Genomic DNA, 20,253 nt, shown 5'->3' with positions numbered 1-20,253 from the left:
TTTACATTCTCCATTTCAGGGGAGGCTCCTGCCTTCCTTAGCAGACTCCTGTCTTTCCAAACCAAGACACAGGCACATTTCAGTGGGAGTAATTACCCTTTATCCCCAGGTAAGTGCTGCCTCTTGGCCAAAATGTGGCACTGGGTGACTTTATTGTAGCTGCTCCTGAGTGACTGAGCTGGATCTACCTGGTGCCAGCTCCCAGCAAGGCACCAGGGCTGATCTGTGTGCAGCCATTACAGGATCAGATGCAAAATGTCCTTCCTGCACTTACCCCCCTCAGAAAAACACACATTTCTTTTACAGCAGCCTGCCTTGTCCCAAAAGGCTGCAGAACCTCTCACCAGTAGGTCTGGGTTTCTTTTCTTTCTTGACTATCAGGCAAGAAAAATTAGGCACACTTACAAATACTGCCAATTAGAAAACAGACTTCAGTGAGTTAAAAATCTTGAGGGTTTTTTTTGTGTTTGGGAGATTTCTTCCCCCCGGTTCTCTGTGCAATGCATTTGGAGCTGTTCTCTGTAGCTGCCTGAATGCTGAATTTCTGAATACTGTGGTCAATACTGTATTGAATTACAATACCTATGATCTAATGACAGCTCTGTGTGCATCTAGGACCTAAGTTTAGTAGATTGTTTTCAGGCAGAGAACAGCAAAAATTGAAAGAATGGGTCAAATCCATTTGAGTTTCTTAGAAACTACATCCAAACAGGGAAATATGAGAGATGAAAATAAATCTACTGGGGAAAATGAATAGATTGAGATAGTACCAGGACTGACCCTATATCCAGAGCCTGCAAAGGTCCCAGAGAACTCAATACCAGTAAATCCCAGTGAGCAGATGGGAGTACTACAGAAGGTATCCTTCTTCCTTTAGAAGCCTGTTAACACATGGCTTAAAGGGAGGGTGCACTGGATTGGTTTTCATCTCTGGCTAGTGCTTAATATTCTTCATCTCACAGTGGAAATCACCTGGTGGTACTGGCTGGTGCCATGAGCTGTGATAATCTGGGATTTTTCCTTTTTTTTTTTTCAAAAATACAGATGTCAAATCATAATAATGGTTTATGCATTATTATGCTTTGATTGAACTGTAATAATGATTTGTGGGTTGTTGCTACCTATGCTATTGATAAGTGAGCCACTGAGTGTCCACTGGGCCCAAAGGCCTGAAGGGGAAAGGCTCCTGTATCCTTTTCCCAACTCCAAGAGTGTTCAAGTCCAAACTGAAAGGGATTTTGGGCAACCTGGTCTAGTGGAAAGTGTCCCTGGCCATGGCAGGGGGCTGGAATTGGGAGATCTTTAAGGTCCCTTCCAAACCTAATTATTTTGTGATACTAGAATTCTATGAAAAGGCTCTGCAAGTTTTAAGAACATGTAAGGGAAGAAAGAACACTGCAAATAAATTCTTGGAGCAAGTAGGAAGGAACTGAAAGGTGAGCAGAAAACTGGTGTGGATGAGCCTGCACTAGGAGGGTATCAGAAAAGCATTTGCTTGCAGACAGCCAGAGATATTGATCTGCAGTCACACAGCAGCACAGGCTGGGCAGGAAGCATCATCAGAAAGTGGCTGAGGGAAAGGGAGAAACATGTCAATAAAATCAAGCTGTGTGTCAAAGGGAGGAGGAGGAAGGAGGAGGCCAGCAGGGCAGCCTGGGCTGGAGCCATGGGTGTTTACCTCATGGTGTATCACTGACCTTGAGGGTGATGCCATTATCTAATGATGCCAAATTTGTAGGAGGCACAGAACAAATTAATTACAAATGGGAGATTAGGCTTACGGTCTGATAAGCAGCTCACAGAGTTCAATGGAGAGAAGTTTTAATGAGATTAAGTGACAAAGCCATCACTTAGAAGGAAGCTTTAAACAGACTACAGGCAAGGAGAAAGAAGTGGGGGCGAAGGCAGAGAACTATTAAAACCATCTGTGTTATTAAAAGAGGAGTAAACAAGGCCTGTGCCTCTCAGGGAGAAATGGGGATGATAGTAAGGCGTGTTGGCACTGCCAGTGGGAGCTGCTCCTGTGAATGTATTGTATCAAACATCTGAGTCAGACTCAGGGGAAAATTGATGGGAAACCCAGCACAAACTTGGGATTAACACCAGCAGCAAAGCACTACCTGGCTTGGTATGAATAAGCCTGGAGAGGAGGTCCAGGAGGCCTGGATGGGTGGGATATGGGAAAGGGTTGGAGCTGGCTTGATGGAGAAGAGCTCTGCTTTGGCCCAAGAGCAAAGAGAGCAGGACACTGGATGGTAGCAATCAAAGAAAGAAACTGGCCAGCAGTTAATATGTCAGGCTCTTAAATAATAATAGTACTGCTAAAGTTGAATAATTAAAGTGGAGCACTTGGTCCTCAGGCCCTTGTGTAGTTCCTTTCCTCTAATGCCTGGCAGAAGCAGCATTTATAGTATGTGGCAGGAGGAATCTTGTGATCCCAGGGGCTGGCTCTGCTTCACCTCCCACCAAACCCACTGCATCCTTCTCTGTGAGCTATATTTAAAGCTGAGTTCAAATAAAATGGGAATGGGAGCAGCTTTGAATCAGACTGATCAGAGACCTGGGTGTGGGGATTGGCAGTGATGTCCTGTGTTTATGTTACCTGCAGGCAATGGGCCAAAACAGCTCCTGAAAAGGAGGAGAGACACATCTCTTTGTGAAACATCAGTGGGCAGACTTGTGTGGCTGTGTTACAGAACAAATGCCAGGCACATTTCCCCATCCTTCCTCTCTGTGATGGGACAGATGCTCTTGGGGTGCACTGGCATTGTCAGGCATGTAGTGACTCACTAACACCTGAGTCTGCCAATTCTCACCTTTCAGATGCATCTAAGCAGGGAAAAGGTTTGAGAAGAAAACAGAGCAGACCCCTCATTTTTCTCCCCTCTGCCTCACCTTTCCACCCACCACTCCACCCAAAGGGTAACACCATTGTGAGGGGACTGAAAAAAGGAGCAGGCAGCAGGCAAAGCAGAGCTGACCCTCAGACAACACAAAAAGGTGATAATTCCTGCATTTAATAATCCTCCTCACAGTGAAATTCATCCTGCAGGCTCTCCAAGGAAAGGACCTTACTGCTTGTTCTTATCTTGGCTAACAAAAGAACCTGATCTTGACTGGGTCTCCAGGCACTACAACTAAATTAAGATCTAAAAACAATAATCAGCCCAGAGCTTTCTCTTTCCTGAGAAATCAGGGAGCAATTTGTGCATGTTAGGAAACACATCCAGCACTGCAGCCTTTCAAAGTCATCTGCTATTCCCTTGACTTCCCTTGCAATGCAGATTATCCAAATGGAGATCCCTGGGTGCTCTCTGATACACAATTCCAGTAAATATTTACATCCTATTTTGGGTCAAAATATGCTAAAAGGGTGTATAGGGGATGCCTCAGCATTTAACAGCTTCTTCACTTTGGTCAGCAAAAGTGAGATCCTGTGGAGGTGACAGCTGAAAGTGTGTTGCAATCTCACCTTTCTGGAAAGATTCAAACCCCTACAGTTAATTTAAAAACTGCACTAGAGGGTTATACATACAGGTATGTTATGGTTCTATGCCTGACTCAAATCCACAAATAGAGTCTGCAGCTCTGAACTCCAGCCTTGCCCCACAGGGCAAAGCTCTCATCTGAATAAATCCTGAAAATCTCATCTGCCAGCATTTCCAAATCAGTGCAACAGCAACAGGAGCTGAAGCCAAGTGCTCTGAGTATTTTCTTGCAGAATACCCAGGAGAGCACAGCTATATGTAACAGAGATATTTACACAGTGTTTGAGGCAACATTTCTACTCTTAGCAGACACAGAGGTGCCAGGAAATGATTCTACTCCCTAGGCAGGATTCAAACCACAGCACAGGCAGGTCTGTGAGGCCAGGATTATCACATTGATCTTTTTAACCCCCTCCATGTAGCACCAAGCATGAGCTAAGTGACCACTGCTCATCCAGACACTCCTCTCAGCTGCTGCTGTGGGTTGTAGCAATACAGACAGTTTGGTGAGCCATTGTTGCTCTCTTTCTGTGGGATTTGAAGTGGAGGGAGGAGGGGGAATAGCTGCAGACAGGAAAGGGCCTCTCACCTGGAGAGGAAGCACTGAGGGAAGGCAGTGATATAACCTAGCAAGGGGTGCAGGAACAGAAGGAAGCAAAACTCCTTTGAAAGGGATGAGAGATGGCATGTTCCCCAGACAGGTGTGTCTGACACAGGTTAATCTTTCACTCTGCATGGCTCCACGTGCTCCATGAGCTGCCCCAGCAGCCCCTATGACCCCAAGCAGTGGCCTGGTGGCCATTGCCTGCTCCTTGCAATGCCTCCCCTCAAAGGGAAGGTCTCACATCCCAAACTGAGCTGATCTGGGCCCACAGACATCACTAAAGTCACTGCTGTGTGCACAGCCAAAACATCCACTCTGTCAGAACCCAGGACATTGCTCTGGCTGCCCTGGGTGACTCGAGACCCTGGCAAGGGGCTCAGAGACCTTGGCATGGAGTCAAAACCACCTGTGCCTTGGATTTTAGCCCATGGAAACAATTACCAACTTTGTGTGAAGATTTACAAGCCACAAGAGTTTGAGTAGAATGATAGTTAATTTGTCACAGGGTGAAAAAGTAGAATTTTGGGGATTTAGAATGGGGGTTCAAAAGGCAAGATGGAGGAATCTGGGCCTGTCCTGCCCTTCTTCTTCTTCTTGTCCTCCATCTTCTCTGTGATGATGACACTTTTGGATTGGTTTAGAGACAAACTGTCTAATAGAAGTGATAGGTATTGGAAAATTGTAAATAAAGTACATGTAGTTCACAGTATAAAAAGCCAACACCCCCCCAAGGGCAGTCACTGTGCCACAGCCCGACCTGCTGGACAGATCTCAGCAGGTCAGAGAAAGAATGTAAAAGATAAGAGAAAATAAACAACCTTGAAAAGCAGAACAGACGAATCTCGGCTTCTTCAGTCGCAGGGCTGGGAGAAAAAAGAGATTTTCCAACACCTTGGGAGCCATTTCAACCACAGAAACCTGAGCCCACTCCCTCATTTACAAAAGGCTTGCACCTGACAGCCACTGGCACTTGAGGCTGGGGTCATTCCCTGTGAGCTCTGTGACACTGGGGACATTTGGCTAACACATCCTTTAGCATTTTTCCTCCAGCACCTTCATTTATTTCCTTTTGCAGTGTCAATTTGCCCAGCCAGCTCAATGAATAATTCAGCAACATTAAACACATGCCAAAGCTGTTTCAGCTCTTAGTAGGATCAGTTCTTTGGTCCTTTTCTCCATTTAAACTTCATTCCAACATAATCTCCCCTTCATTGCTTCTGGCGGAGCAAAATCTACAAGTAAAAAGCACATTGTCATCGTTATATGGAAATATAACAATATATATGGAAATTCCCTCTTTGATAGGAATGGTGTGCTACTACTCATTCTGCTGGATGCCTTGCTGCTTCTGTTAATGATGGAAAAAACAGCTTTTTTTTTACAGACCTCTATTGGATATAAAGTTCAATAACCACGCAATAAGGATGATCTCACAAACCAGAATTCAGAAAAAAAAGTGAGGTAATTTCCCAGTTTTGTTGTGTGTTCCTGCAGTGAAAGCAATTCATCACACCCAACAAATCAATTACTCACACAATAAATTAGCCAATATCATCCTTTTTCAGCAGCTTTTCCAGACAAAAGGGATGTGCACGTGTAGCGGAGTCAGTGTGTGACATCCAGCTGCAGTAATTGTGCACATGAAGGGTAAGGTGAGTGCTCATTTCAGAAGGACACAATTGCCACTATGGCTTTTATTAAATCCCACTCATTTATCACTCCCTGGTTGGAGCAATAAGCCTTTCACTGTCAGCTAAGGGTGAAACATGGCCCTGTTTCTGCAGCAGCAAAACTCCAGAGCAGGAATCCCAGGCAAACAGGGAAAACAGCCTGTTCTCCCTCTTGGGGAAGTAAATTCCAATTCTTTGTAACAACCCTTACACTTAACCTAAGCAAGTAAGCCCAGCTGTTTGTGTTTCAGTGTTTCAATGCTACATTGGCTGACCAAGTAACCTTCAGAAATCCTAGCTATTAATCTCTGCTGGCTTTTCTTCAGGCTCCTCTCCCCTGTTGGTGGCTCAGATACAGACCTTGCCTTGTTGATGCTTTCAGCATTTCATGAGGATGTATGCAAGGACCCCCTCACACACTCCTCTGTAAGGAACTGTCTCTATTCCTAAAAGAGAGCAGAAAAACCTTTCTGTGCAATGCCTGCCTCTGCCAGCAGCACACACTGAGTGAGCAGAGACTCTGGGCTGCTTTCATGGGAATTGCTCAGAAAATGGTGTCTGTGGGATTGCCAGAGGCTGGATTTTGATCTTACACCACTGTGGATCCCAGGTAGCACCAAGCAAGGCAGAGAGCTTGTACCAGCCAGGCCATGATGGCACCAAACCCTGTAAATCTGAATTAATTTTATCCGTTGAATTTTGCAGTCTCATTGCACCTTCTATTCAAAAGATAAGGAGCTATTAAAAAGCTGTTAAAAGAAATTTAATAAGAAGTTACACTATTTAGAAGTTATTATTATTATATTATTCTTATTAATATTATATTATTATTATTATTACTACTACTACTACTATAAGAAGTTATTTTAAAAATTACATTTTGCTCATTTGTATGAAATGTGTTGCTCTCATCACAGATGGATGATATAGCAACATCAAAAGCTGTTTCCCAAGTAAATTATTCTTTAGGATCCAGTTGGAAAGAAGAGAGTCTTTACTGAGATCCCTGCATTACCTGGCAGTCTGGATAGCCTAATGACAAATCCTTAAGGCAAGCTCAATTTGCTGCCTTGGAAGCCTTATATCTCCCTTTCTAAGCCTTATATCTCCCTTTTTTGCAAAGGTAATACTGATTATCTGTGTCCTTTTAGTGCCTCTCAAGTTACCCCAGCTCAGAGGACTCCTGAGGTCACCTCTCAGTGCAGCTTGCACTCTCATGAACTGAGCTGTGAATTATTTTGATATGAACTGGGAGAAATCTTGTACATCTTTTCCAGTGATGTTGGAAAGTTGCAGGGGAGTATTGGAGGACTAATTTCATGTAAAATCTCCTGTTACCAGCTGGGAAAGGTTTTCTCTGGGCAAGTGATATCAAAGGGTTTTCAGAGCATAGACTCAAACAGTGAGTCAAGCAGAAGCTGCAAGGAAGATAAACCCCAAAACCCCCCAAAAGAGAGGTTTTGGCACCAAAGCATCCCAACTGGCAGGGTTTTTCCCCACAGAAAGTTCACTGCTATGTAAGGTAGCTGCAGATCTGTCATGTTTTGTGTGTTCTGAGCCCTGAACATGCAGGAAACAATCACTCAGCCACCTTGAGTGGAAAAACACCTATTTCAGAAGCACAAGTAGCTTTGCATGCCAAATTTTCAGAAATCAGGCTCAGCTGGACCCTCCCAGACCCAGAGCACTTGTGAAATTTGTCATCACCACTGAAAAGACAAACCTTCACCTTCATTTCTACGGGTGATTTAAGCAACCCTGACATCCCCATGTATCCCCACCACAGGCAGGCTTGCATCTGGTAGACCTGTGGTGGGGGCAGGAGATTACTGGAAACAAAACCAACCTGTCTTCTGTGTGCATTAGGGGTTTTTTCCACAGTTGTTTGTATTTCTCACACACAAATGAAACACAGCAGAACCAGAACACCAGAATGACCTCTCACCACAAGAGTTCTCATGAAACCACTGAGCTGCTCAAGAGCCAGAGGGGAAAGAGGGTATTTGTGATATCTCTTTGGAAAAAAAAAAAATAGCAGAGTAAATTGCCCAGGTAGTGTAAAGGTCAGGAGAGTTAGAAAAAAATATACTGCAAAAGAATAAAACAAAGGAAGGTGGTGACCAAGGTAAGATGAAGAGCTGAAGTGACAAGGACACAAGATGCTTCCTTCAGGGGGGAATTCAAGCCCTTTGGATTGAATGTTGGATCATTGCATGTTCCTTAATTTCTATATTGTTCTGAACTGACCTGAACTCAGCAGCTCCCCAAGGAAAACAAAAAAATAAATCCCCTTTTCAGTCAATATAGCTATTATGTCTCAATCAGCAGTGTACCCTTGGAAGCTAAGGAAAAACACCAGGAAAATCAATACCCACCTCCAGGTTTTATTCCCAGTGGAAATCTATCACATGGCCACCATTTCACTTCAGTCAAATACATTAATTTTAACTTCATGGTATCTACCAGACACAAACAGCAATGGCCAGGGAAGTCCTTATTCTGCTGAACATCTGAGGAATTAGAGCCAACAGGTTCAGGAATTTGTATTCCACCTCTCATTGAGACCTAGAAATGTATTTTGTATCACTGGAGCTTAATCTTAAATTTAAATCTGACCTGAAATTGGTCCAAACTCTTCAAATGAATTAACCAATGAAACTGGTGAAAAAACATAATTCCCAGCTCCCAGAGCATTGCAGAGGTTTAGAAGCAGAATTTCTAGATCAGAAAACAAAACATTCCAGGAGTTCCCTGCAAAACACTAAATTTATAAGAAAACTGCATTAATAAGAAAAATATTCTGTGTTAACAAAAGAAATATATTTTGCTTTTTCCTTCGCCTAATCTGTATCCCACTGTATAAACTTCCCTAAGCACCTTCTCAGCTAAAACCTTGAATTGGAATGGATGCCTCATCCCTGGAAGTGTTCAAGGCCAGCTGGTCTAGCAAAAGGTGTCCCTGTCATGGCAGGGGGTTGGAACAAGAGGATCTTTAAGATCCCTTCTAACCCAAACCCTTCAGTGATTCTAATCAAGATCTTTAATTAGAACAACAATTTACATGCATATAATTAACATATAAGAATATATTTCTATGTAATTATAATATATAATTATATCAATACATAATTAATATATTATAATACATAATAACTACCATAATTATGTTAATAAATTATTATATAATAATTATATAATAATTATACAAATACATATTATATATATTAATATAATTAATATATAATAATTTACAGAAAACCTTACAGATTGTACAACTTTCACCCCTTCATTATTTATAACTTAGGGGTTGGGTTTTTTCCTGTTTCTGTCCGCCCAGAGTAAACATCACCTCTCACTGTATATTGTGTCAGCCACAGAAAAGCTATCATTGCTATCTCATAGGTGCTGGATGTTTCTCTGTCCATGACATCTTCCAGATCTGCTGCAATATCCAGGCAAAGCATCCCTGCATCCAGGCATCTGCAACACCTGGCCACCATCAGATTGCCAGTGTCACAGCCTTGTCTGAAAGATGAGTCATGGATCCCTGACCCAAAGAGACACCAAAACGGAATCTGTGTCAAGATTTTGGCTCTTAAAATGTGCTTAAACTATGAGTGATGCTGCACTTGAGGTGTGCCTGAATAAACAGAAAGATCACTCGTGAAAAGAGCAGCTGTCTCCTTGCAGCCTTTCCCAGGAACAGAACTGAGCCAATTTTGGGTGCTCAGCTTGGTGTGGCATGGACACAGACATGGATCTAGGAAGCTGTGGACTCCCAGAGACAAATCTTTGCACATAACACATCTTTTCTCTCCATTCCTCTTGTCAGTAGGTTCTTGTTTGTCTACAGATGTGTTGTTCACAGTCTCTGAATAGAGAGACACATAATTCTCTCTCCCAGGATTTTTCCTGGGGAAGGCAGTGAGGAACTCAGAGAAGGAGATAAAACAATTCCTATCTCTGTTCACTGCTCCTGTTGTTTTGCACATGTGGAATGTGTCATGGAGATTGTTCACCCAAAGTGATTTGGTTATTGGACACCAGTGAAGGCTGTTTTGATTCCTTGGCCAATTGAAAAAAATAGCTGTGTCCTGGCTGTCTCAGACAGCCACAGGTTTTTCTTTAGTATCTTTTCAGTATAGTATCTCTTGAGGATGAAATTTAATATAGTATTAGTGTAATATAGTATAGCTTAATAAAGCATTTGTTCAGCATTTCTGAATCATGGAGTCAGAGCACATTATTCCCTGTATTGGGGGCTCCTGGCATCAATGTACAGACACCTCCAAACTCTCTGTGCTTGGCCTGGACTTTGCTACTCGTGGCCTTGACACTTAAACATTTGGCACAACCATCAGCTCCCTTCACACAGTTAAACAAGTGGCTTTCTGGGGTATGTTTGTTTGTTTGTTTGTTTGTTTTTCTGCTGCTCACTCTGTAATCTTGATCTGGCAGGAGGATTTTATAAAACACCATCTTGTGTCATATCTGTCAGAAAGCTACACTTCTGTCTGAGTGCTGCAACTGATGGCAGCTCTTCAGAGGCTGTCCCTTGCTCTGGAAGGGAAGATATAAAAAAACAGGAGGATAAAGTCTATAATTTTTTATAGCTCAGTACTTAACACTCACAGGCAATGGAGTAGACAGCAGTCCCAGGAGAGGACATGTGATCCTCCCACTTTAGAGCTATACCCAATTTTAAAAGCCCCTCTGAGCATCCAGTCACTGGGTTTAAGATGCTTTGACACACAGCATTAAAAGTTTGACCTTACCCAATAGATGAAGAGTAATTTTCACCAACAGAGACAAAGATCAGGAAAGGAAAGAGATGCTAGAGGTGAAGCAGGCCAATAATCAGGCTATGGATAACACAGGTTGTGGAATGAAGGGGTGAGATTTACTGAGACATTTCTGAAGGTCATAAAAAGGTCATGCTCTGGAATGTACATGGTGTTCACTGTGAGAGGGATTATTGCAGTAATCACCACTGATCCCAGCCACTGCCCAAGCAAACCATTATCTAGGGAGAAAATCCCCTGTTCTTTGCTTTGTTCTGATCCTTTCCACAGTGAAGGCATCTCCTCTGAGTGACCCTGCTACACTCCCATCAAACCAGGACTCCAGGAAGAACTCCAAAGTCAGCACCTGACTATTTTTCAGCTCTCTGTGTCCCCTCTGCAGATGGGACAGGTGACACTGCAACCACTCCTGAGGCCAGAAGGGGCCAAACTCACTCCTTGCTTCCTGAAAAAGAAAAGGAGTGAAGGACAAACCCTGCACAGCACAGACCCACTGGTGTGCACGCTGCTCATTGCCACCAGCATGGCCTGAACATCTCCAGCTCAGCTCTGGCTGAGCTATCACAGCTTGGTGGGTGACAAGCTGTCAGGTGGCAGCTGAACAGGATGAAATGGCCAGAAGTGGGGAGGTGGGGCAGAAATGTGTGTCTGGGAAGTTCTCTCTCCTCCTCCATGGGCAGAGGAAGAGCCAGTGCTGGTATGGGGAAACTCCCCCAGTCACAGTGGCTGGAGATGATATGTGGGGCCCAATGGTAGGAAAGAACAGAGGGAACAAGACAGTTCAGAAAGCTCAAAAACATAACCACAGAGAGAAAAAAAGAGAAGAAACCAGAATTGCTTAGCCTAAAGTAAAGAAGGTTGGAAGACTTAACAGTTTTTGAGAGACACCTGGAACTGGCGGAGGATCTGCCAACAGAGGCTTTCCAAATGAGTCACAAGCATCTGTCAAGAGTGTTCTACCAGGAATCGTGGCTGTGGGCCAGGAGATGGGCTCTTGGGACCTCGTGGAGCTCCTGCCAGCCCCCTCTGTCTGAGCTGCATTGAGTGGCATCTCTCCTTTACCCTGCTCTGCCCACAGAGGCGTCAGCACAGGAGTGACCCAGACCTGCAGGCTCCAACTCTCTGCTCCCCCAAAGCTCTGCCTCGGCTGAGAGGATGGACAGAGGTGGCAGAGGAGGCCCTGATCCACCTGACCAAACTGCTTTGGGAGCAAGGGGTTGGACCAGCAGCCTCCACAGGCCCCTTCCCACCTGAATGTGGGAGGAACCACAGAGGTTCACTGAGCCACTCTAAGATTTTGTGGCAAGACCAGTGTCAGAACCCAGGAAATTCCTCTGGCTGCCCTGGAGGACTCGAGACCCTGCCTGGGAGGCTCAGAGACCTTGGCACAGAGCCCAAGGCCCCTGTGCCTTTGATCTTGACCCATGGAAAAACAATTACCAACCTTTATATGAAGAATTTCAAGTCAAGAGAGTTTAAGTAGAATAATAGTTAGTCATGGGGTGAAAAATAGATTTTTGGGGTTTTTAGAATGGGGGTTCACAAGGCAAGATGGAGGAATCTGGGTGTGTCCAGCCTTTCTCCTTCTTCTTCTCCTTGGCCTCCATCTTCTGCTGTGATGGTGGCACTTTTGGATTGGTTTAAGGTAGAAACTCACTGTCTAACACAGGTGATAGGTATGGGGAAGTTATTGTAAATAATGTACACGTAGTTTTTAGTATAAAAAGATAACACCACCCTGAGGGCAGTCCGTGTGCCTCTGACTGACCTGCCAGACAGACCTCGATGGGTTGGAGAAAGAATGTTATAGATAAGAAACAATAAACAACCTTGAGACTGAGAACTGAAGAATTCTGACTCCTTCTTCGACTGCCAGTCTGGGAAAAGAGACTTTTACATATCTCAGAGTCACTCTGACCAGCAGAGATTCTGAGAGACCAGGACTAGGTTCACATGTTTGCTTCTCTGGACAGGTTTTGATCCCACTCCTCCTACAGCATCACAAGGTGTGGACGCTCCACCCCCAGGCAGGACATCCCTCCCTCTCCCCTACACCTTTACCAAGCAGGGACTTTCCAAAGGATGCAAAGCTACCAGAGCCCCATAAAAAGCAAACTGAAGCACAGAAAACAGATGGGCCAGAGTGTGGAGGCACTTACAGCAGATGGCACTAAAATATTAAACTAACATTCCCGTATGCTTAAGCCTTGGCCTGGCTTGCTGCTGGTTGCAGAGCCAGCCTGGTGAGAGCATGCAGATGAGAAATGAGCCTCAGATTGCTAAAGCACCCAACCAAACATCTCCTTCCCATGGAAAAATGCCTCACTAGCAGCTCCTCCAACAGCAGGGATGTGCTAACTCAATGCAGATGATGTTTAGCTGAACAAAAAAGCATTCCCAACAAATTCAGGTCTTTCCCAGATCTCTGCTGGAAAACCATTTCCTTGAGAAACTCTGTAAAATCAGTTTGTCTGTGACACCAAATGGGGGAAAAGCCCACAGTGCTTAGTGTTTGTCCACTCTGGGTTAGCCCTGGACACCGTGGGACAGCACAAGAGGCTCCAGGAAGGAGTGAAAACACCTTCTTCAACCCATGGAATTTGCCACTGTCACCCCAAAACCTTGACTGCAGCTTGTGACACTACCTTAGGGACACCAGGATACCCCACAGTGATGGGTGGCCCAGAACCTTGGTGTCCCTCACGGGTGCTTGGAGCCACAGCAGCCACGCAGGGTGTGTGGTAAGGACACACATTTGTAGGGGAATGACTGGAGCAGTGCAGTGAAAGCCTTTCATAAGGCATCAAAATCAAGATGCTTTGTGTCAAGTTGGCACAGGCCTGTGCTGCAGAATAATGCACTTGAAATGATTAATTTTGTTTGACTGTGTCCAGCAGGATCCTGCCTGGGTCCTGGGTCCTGCCCATTGTGTCATCCAACCTTTGAGTGACAGCCCACAGCCCCAGGCCTGGGCTTTCCTTTTCTTAAGTGAAATTCCATAAAGCAAAAACAAAATTAAAATAACCATTACTTTGAATGTCCATATCTCTTTTTTTTATATATCCTGACATCAGGCAGCTGATCTGAGAGGTAACAAGCTGCTGCATATTTCATTAAATGGATCAAGAAGAAGGAATCTTCTAATACTGTAGAGGGGCTGGAGAGAGACATGATCATCCAGCATAAGGGAGATCTCCTCCCAGGGCCAGGTTCTGAGGCTGTGGGACACCAGCAAAAGGTAAGCCAGGCCATCCTGGCAGAGAGTGGCCAAAAGGCACCACGAGAGAAAACAGAAGGACTTTGCCAAAGAGCTCCTTCTCAGCTTGCCTTGATCCAGGCTTCTTTTGGACTTCTTGTAAAATGCCCTGGACCAAAGGAATCATGTCTCCAGGACAGCAGGTATTTTCTGAAATTCCCTGTATGCCCAAGCCATGTGCAAGTCCAGCACGTAATAATTTTAAAAAAGAATAAAAAGGAGGAAGAAACTGAGCTGGCAGCCTCCCCTCCTGCAGTGCCACAGTCAGATATGCTCCAAGCCCTGCTGTGTGAGGGCTGTGCCCACCCCTGGCAGGAGATGCCAGGAGTGATGTGAATGCTGCTTGGCTGCAGCTCTGCCTTCTCCTCTGTGCTCTGCAGGAGCAGGAGGCAGCACTAACTCAGGTAACAACTGCACAGCTCCTGCCAAAGCCAAGCCCGGGGTGCATCAAGCAAAGCCATCATTCCGACCATGTGGAAAAGCAGGAGAGGCTGCTTGGTGATCAACAGCGTGGGAATAGCTCCACTCCATTGAATTCTGACAGCTCCAGTGAAATGGAGCTGGGAAGTGCCTGCCTGTTTTTGTTATAGCCACTGGATGGCAATAGATGTTAAGCAGAGATCACTGTGCAAACCACACACGCACTTGCTGTGCTCCACCTCGTTATTCAGGGCCATGGCCGTGGTGTCAGCACGCCCAGCAGGACACCAGAGAGCCCACAGGCCGCCAGCAGCACAACCAGCAACACTGCTCTGGGGTCGGGCTGAATGTGGGCTTTTCCTCTGCACAGCCTTTACATGCCTTTCCTGCACTCAAAATCAATTTTTGACCATCCAATCTGGCCTTGAACACTTTCAGAAACACCCAGACTCACCAAACCCAACTCCTCTCCTTCTCCAAGTATTTGTCTTTTTTTAGAAATGCATCCTCAAAATCTTTATCCTTACACTTCTGAGAGATGCAGGACCACATCCCTGATTGGACCCCTCCCCTGGGACAAAGCAAGTAGTATTTAAAAGGTAAGATGATCATTTGTTCCTCTTTGTCCTCCTGATACCTGATGTACAAATCACGGTTCTGGGGTTGCACCACCCTGTATCTATGCTTAAGCCTAAAAATTATTGCTGCTGGTATTTCCTTTTTCCCTAAGAGGATGGCTCTTTTTTTTGCTGGTATTTATTTGTTCCCTCAGAGGATGGGCAGGTCAGGGATGCTGTGTGGATTGTCACAGGCGTGCCCAGCTCCCCCCTGAGGGGATCCTGTGCCTGCAGCTCCCCCTGCTCCGCACTCCAAACCTCTCCCCTGCAAGGAACAGCCGTTTCTCCCTCCCCCTCCTCTCTGCAGCACTGCAAAAACCAACATAACATCTGCATTTACCTTTCTGCTTATTTAAAAACGGCAGTAGCAACGAAGCCAGCGGACTTTTTTTGCCAAAGTCCTTGGAAGACACTTTACTTTGGTTAACAACAGTCTCTTCAATGGGTTTCTTCAGTTTTACTCTTTCCTTCAGCTCCTCGGTGCTGACGGCAGAGGTCGGGGGCTCAGCGCCTATTTTTGGTGCAACAAAGGAGCTTTTCAGGTAGGACGAGGACTCCGCCAGGTTCTCCCTGTTCATCCTGCTCTCCGTCATTTTACCGGCCTCGTAGTCCGAGGCGTCAGTGCGCGAGTTGTTCTCCTCCTTGATAATGTCCATGACCTTGGGCTTCATCAGGGGGGAGTCCTGCTCCCTCTTGGGGCTCTCCTCGGAGGCCGAGGAGGCATCGCAGGACTCGATGATGAGCTCGCTGTCGAGCTCCGCCTCCCGCTCCTCCCGCAGGATGCTGTACTGGATGGAGGGCGAGGCGGGCGACGGAGGGGGCCCCCCGATGTGGCTGAAGGTCATGTAGTTGGAGTGCAGCACCTCCTCGGCGGCCAGGGGGTCCTCCGAGACCAGCTCGATCTCCGAGTCGCCGGACTCGGCGCTGCTGGCTTCGTGCTCGCCGTGCGGGGCGGCGGGAGGGCGGCCGGGCTTGGAGCGCGGCTCCCGCTTCTCCGCGGGGGCGGCCGGGGAGCGCTGCGCCTCCGCGGGCTCGAAGGAAAAGCTCTTGGCTTCCTTGATGGCACTGATGAGTTCGTCCTCCGACAGGCTGCCTTTGCCCTGAGACTCCGAGCCGGACGGTTCTGCCATATAGGAGAAACAAAAAAAAAAAAAACCAAACAAAAAAAAACCAACAAAACCCCCCAAAAACCAAACAAACAAAAAAACCAAACAAACAAAAAAAAAAGAAAAAAAGAAAAAAAGAAAAAATGTAATAATCTTATTTTCCAGCAGCTTAGATTTTTATCGAATTATATACTATAATTATATAATACTATACAATAATATAACAATAATATAATACTATATTATAATTAATACTATAGATATAATACTATACTATAATTAATACTATAATACAATACTATTGTGAAAAATGCATCTTTTATGATTGGCTTTTTGCAAATATTAAAATTAATATTATGTGTGTTATGTTAGAAAGTTATGCTGTATTATTTTTCTTAAGTAGTGTGTTAAATATAGTTTTAGGTTATAACAAAGTTAAAATAGAAACTATGCTATGTAGGATACTTTTTTATAAAGAAAGGACTTGCAGCGAGATGGCAGCCACAGGACACCTAAATCTTTCAGAGAAAGAGAATTTATTGCTCTCTTATCAAAAAAACCCGAACTTCTTCCCGCCTCGCTCAGGCCTGAAGATGCCGTCAGGATTCAGAGGGAGAAGCTGACACTGCCCAGACAGAATCCTGTGTTTGAATGGAATTTATGCATCATGTATGAGGTGTATGAATATGCAACAGGCTGTTGTTTTTAAGGGTTAATCCTCTGTTAATGAGTGTCCTTTTTCAGGCTTATTTTGCCCAGAATGAGGTACCCAGACTGTCTGTAACTCTTTGTCTCTATTGTCTCATATTGTCCTAATTCAAATTGTCCAAATTTTTATTACTCTAATTATATTACTATTTTTAACCATGTTATTACTATTAAACTTTTAAAATTTTAAAAACAAGTGATTAGCATTTTTCACACGATAATTATACAATTACATAATAATAATAAAATATATATTATATATAATATAAAACTATGTAATTACATATAATGTGTAATATAATTAATATTAATTTTATCTAATTATCCAATACTACCCAAACCCATTAAAAAAAAAAAACACAACCTCTACCCTAAAACCTCCATCTTACTTTATATACATTACTATATTCTAAAATATTAAACTCTTAAGTTTTCTACTATATAGTTTAATTATATATAGGTAAACTATCACTATAGCTAATTATATATAGTTTATTTTCTACCATATAATATTACACACTTCTATTCAAACTACACACCTATAACCTTAATTCTATCATTCAATTTTAAAAACTTTCTCCATAACCTCAAATCAAATGCAATATTTTCAATACCTATCAACGTAAAAAAATCTGAAATTCTCAATAACCAAAATTCCAGCAGGAACCAACAGAACAGATTTCACAGCAGCACATATCCCTCTAGCAGGGCTGGGAGCACAGGCACAAAGTCTCCCTGTCTGGCATGCAGGTACTCCTTATAAAAGAAGCATCACTGACTGAAGAGAAAGCTGAGGTAGAAGGCAATGCTGGTCACTGCTTGACCAGTGGCTCACCAACGTGGTTTTAACCAGGGAAATCCTCAGTCAAGAGGAGCATGGGCTCAGGACACACACGACAGCATCAGACTGTCACCAACAGTCTGTTCTGGGGGCAAATACACACATGGGACTGCTGGATTCTGCTGATCCTAACAACCCATGTGTAGTTACCTGTAGCTTTGCCAAACTTTAACTTTCAGGTGTGGAAAATTTAAGATCAGACACTGTTCTCTCTTTTTTTTTTTTTCTTTTTTTTTTGGTTTGTTGATTAGTTGGGGTTTTTTTATTAATTTGGGGTTTTTTTTGTTCTCAGGGTGTGGGTAGTGAATACTCTCTGCTTTTAGCTCAGTTGGGTCCAAGAATGAAACTAATTTTTTTCTACTGTAATTCTTAATATCATTATGAACTATATTAAAAAAATAATGACTATCTCATCACCCAAAATTTGAAACAAAACAAAAAATATTAACAGCCTAGTCTGCATTTTCTGACTGCAATTCCCCAGTCACATTGACACAGCCATCAGGCACAATGGAAATTTGTCCTCTGGGATCCTGAGTGTTTATTCCCTAATTTAAAGTGATTATTAATGTGATGAGGTCACTAAGTGGCACTGCAGGTTGTGAGGAGTCAAAAAAGCTACCAGTAAAATAAATCCCCAAGTTTCCTCCAACAGATGCAGGTGAAGAGGTCCATGAGAGGACAGTGCCTGCAGGTATCCACAGGGCTGGATCCCACAGTGGAGTGGAGGAAAGTTTCCAGCCCACAAAAATGACACCAAAATGTCCTTCTGCACCCCAGACTGTGGCCACGGACAGGATTCAAGTGCTGATGTTTTTACACCACACTCCCATGTGGATGCTGGGAATTTTCTGGTGCAATGGGAGCTCCTGCATCCTCCTCTGGCTGCAGGAAGCTGCGCTGCTCTCCTGCATCACCACATGCGAGCGTTTTCTCCCAGAGCCAGACTGAACCCGGCACCAGTCCAAGCAGGCATGTGACTTCCAGCCCTGGTAGCACAGCAACGCTGTCCCTGGGCTTCACCCTGCTCCTCCCAGCCCTGGCATTCACCTTGTGAATAAAACAGCCCTTTGTGGCCAGCAGCAGGGTGTCACATTCACTGCTGGCACTGGGAGGTGGATAAATACCCATGGCCTTTCAGCACAGAGACAGACCACATCTTCCTTCCCCAGAAAGATGAGGGCCAGAGATTGAAAGCAAAATTTTTCAAAAGTCTCGATCCAAGCAGGGTGTGCTGGCAGCTTTGCCAGAATGCTTGAGGGGTACCTAGGAGCCACGACTTTGCTGGGTCACTGCGTGGGAATAGCAAGGGCAGGTTTTAAATTTCTTCATCACTTATGAATGTGGGATCTGGGCATGGAACATTCCCAGCTGCAGGAAAGGAGGGCAAATGCAGAGGAAACACCCTTTGGGAGCCAGCCTCTAGAAGAACATGCCTCCTTCTTTCCTTAACAGGATGGATAAGCAATTTTGATGGGATACCCAGCATCCCCAAGGCAGCCTTGAACAGACACCAGGACTGAATAAGTAGCAGTGCCTGAAGTCCTTAATTACCTTGTAGCAAAAAGTGTAAATCGATGAACAGTGGCACGTCTCAGGAGCAGTGTGTGATTTCACTTAATCAAATAAAAGAAGAAAAATTCATGGCTCTAAAGTCTATTCATTAAAGTTTCTGGCTGATGCAGGCAGAATAAATTCAGAGCTGTGGTGGAGTCTATCTCCTTTTCCTATGTGGAAGTGCACAAATGCTCCCTCACTTTTCTGTAGGAACCAAATATTCCTCCAAGAGGGGGTATTAGTGTGGGTGCCAGACTGCCATTTTAAGGAAATTCTAGTTGGTTTTTTTTTAATGCTTCTAAATGAAATTGAAACAATGGAAGTTTCAGCTTGGGGATGTTCTTTGTAGAAATGTTCATTGTTAAAGGATTTTGATCCGGGACACTGAAATGTAATTTTCAGTCTAAAAATTTGGCTTTCTGTCACAGAACTTTAGTCCTTTTTAAAGGACTATGCTACTTTTATATTTTAGCTGTGTATAATAGGGAAAATGAGGAATAAATATTATGGACTACTGCAGTAATCAGACAGTAGGAAAAATGTGTAAACATGGAGTTTTGGTAACCCCCCAATAGCCATCAATCAGGTGTCTTTTAAAGAGACTGGCCCTTTGTCCCTCCAGTCCCCTTTGTAAATGAGGTGACAGCATTTCCCTCCTCAGCACTTTATAAAATCAGCACTTTGACATGAAAACAGCGCTGCTTTTTAACAATTTAACCTTATTTTCTGCAGGGCCAAAGAGATGCTGAGCCAGCCATTAAAATTTTCATATCATCAACCCAGTCAGTTGCATTGCCCTGATCCCACACATCTCATTTCCCTTGGGGAATCAGGGCAGCCAGGGTGACCAAGAGACCCCCAAACCACCAGGGTCCAGCTCAAACCATGGCCTAGATGAAGATACCCCAGTGATGCCCACAGGGACACTGTTTCCCCTGAGGAGAGATCCCTGAGGACTGGGCTCAGCAGGCCTGGATCCCTTTCTATACAGAAGGACAGCCCTTCCTGAGCAGTGTGCCATGATGGGGAGCACAATTTGCACCCCCTTCACTCTGGCTGCACAAACTGGTGCCAGAGGAGAGCACAAACACCTCTGGCCATGGAGACTTCTCTCACCCCAGAAATCCACGGTAATTCTCCAATGTGCAGGGTACAATGGCAACCACTTCTTGAGCAGCAAAACC

General features: G+C 44.4%; 1 protein-coding gene across 1 annotated transcript in view; it reads right to left on the bottom strand.

Moving 5' to 3' along the window:
* Positions 1–20,253, bottom strand: part of RTN1 (reticulon 1) — a 124,285-nt gene that overhangs the window by 32,096 nt on the left and 71,936 nt on the right. Inside the window, exon 3 of the mRNA XM_066551821.1 lies at positions 15,198–15,980. Within this exon, the coding sequence (XP_066407918.1) occupies positions 15,198–15,980 (783 nt within the window). The remainder of the gene's footprint in view (positions 1–15,197; positions 15,981–20,253) is intronic.

Source organism: Molothrus aeneus, chromosome 6 (genome assembly GCF_037042795.1).
Source record: "Molothrus aeneus isolate 106 chromosome 6, BPBGC_Maene_1.0, whole genome shotgun sequence".
Lineage (NCBI taxonomy): Eukaryota > Metazoa > Chordata > Aves > Passeriformes > Icteridae > Molothrus > Molothrus aeneus.
Note: the sequence above shows the minus strand (reverse complement) of the source record. Positions and strands in the feature narration are given on the sequence as shown.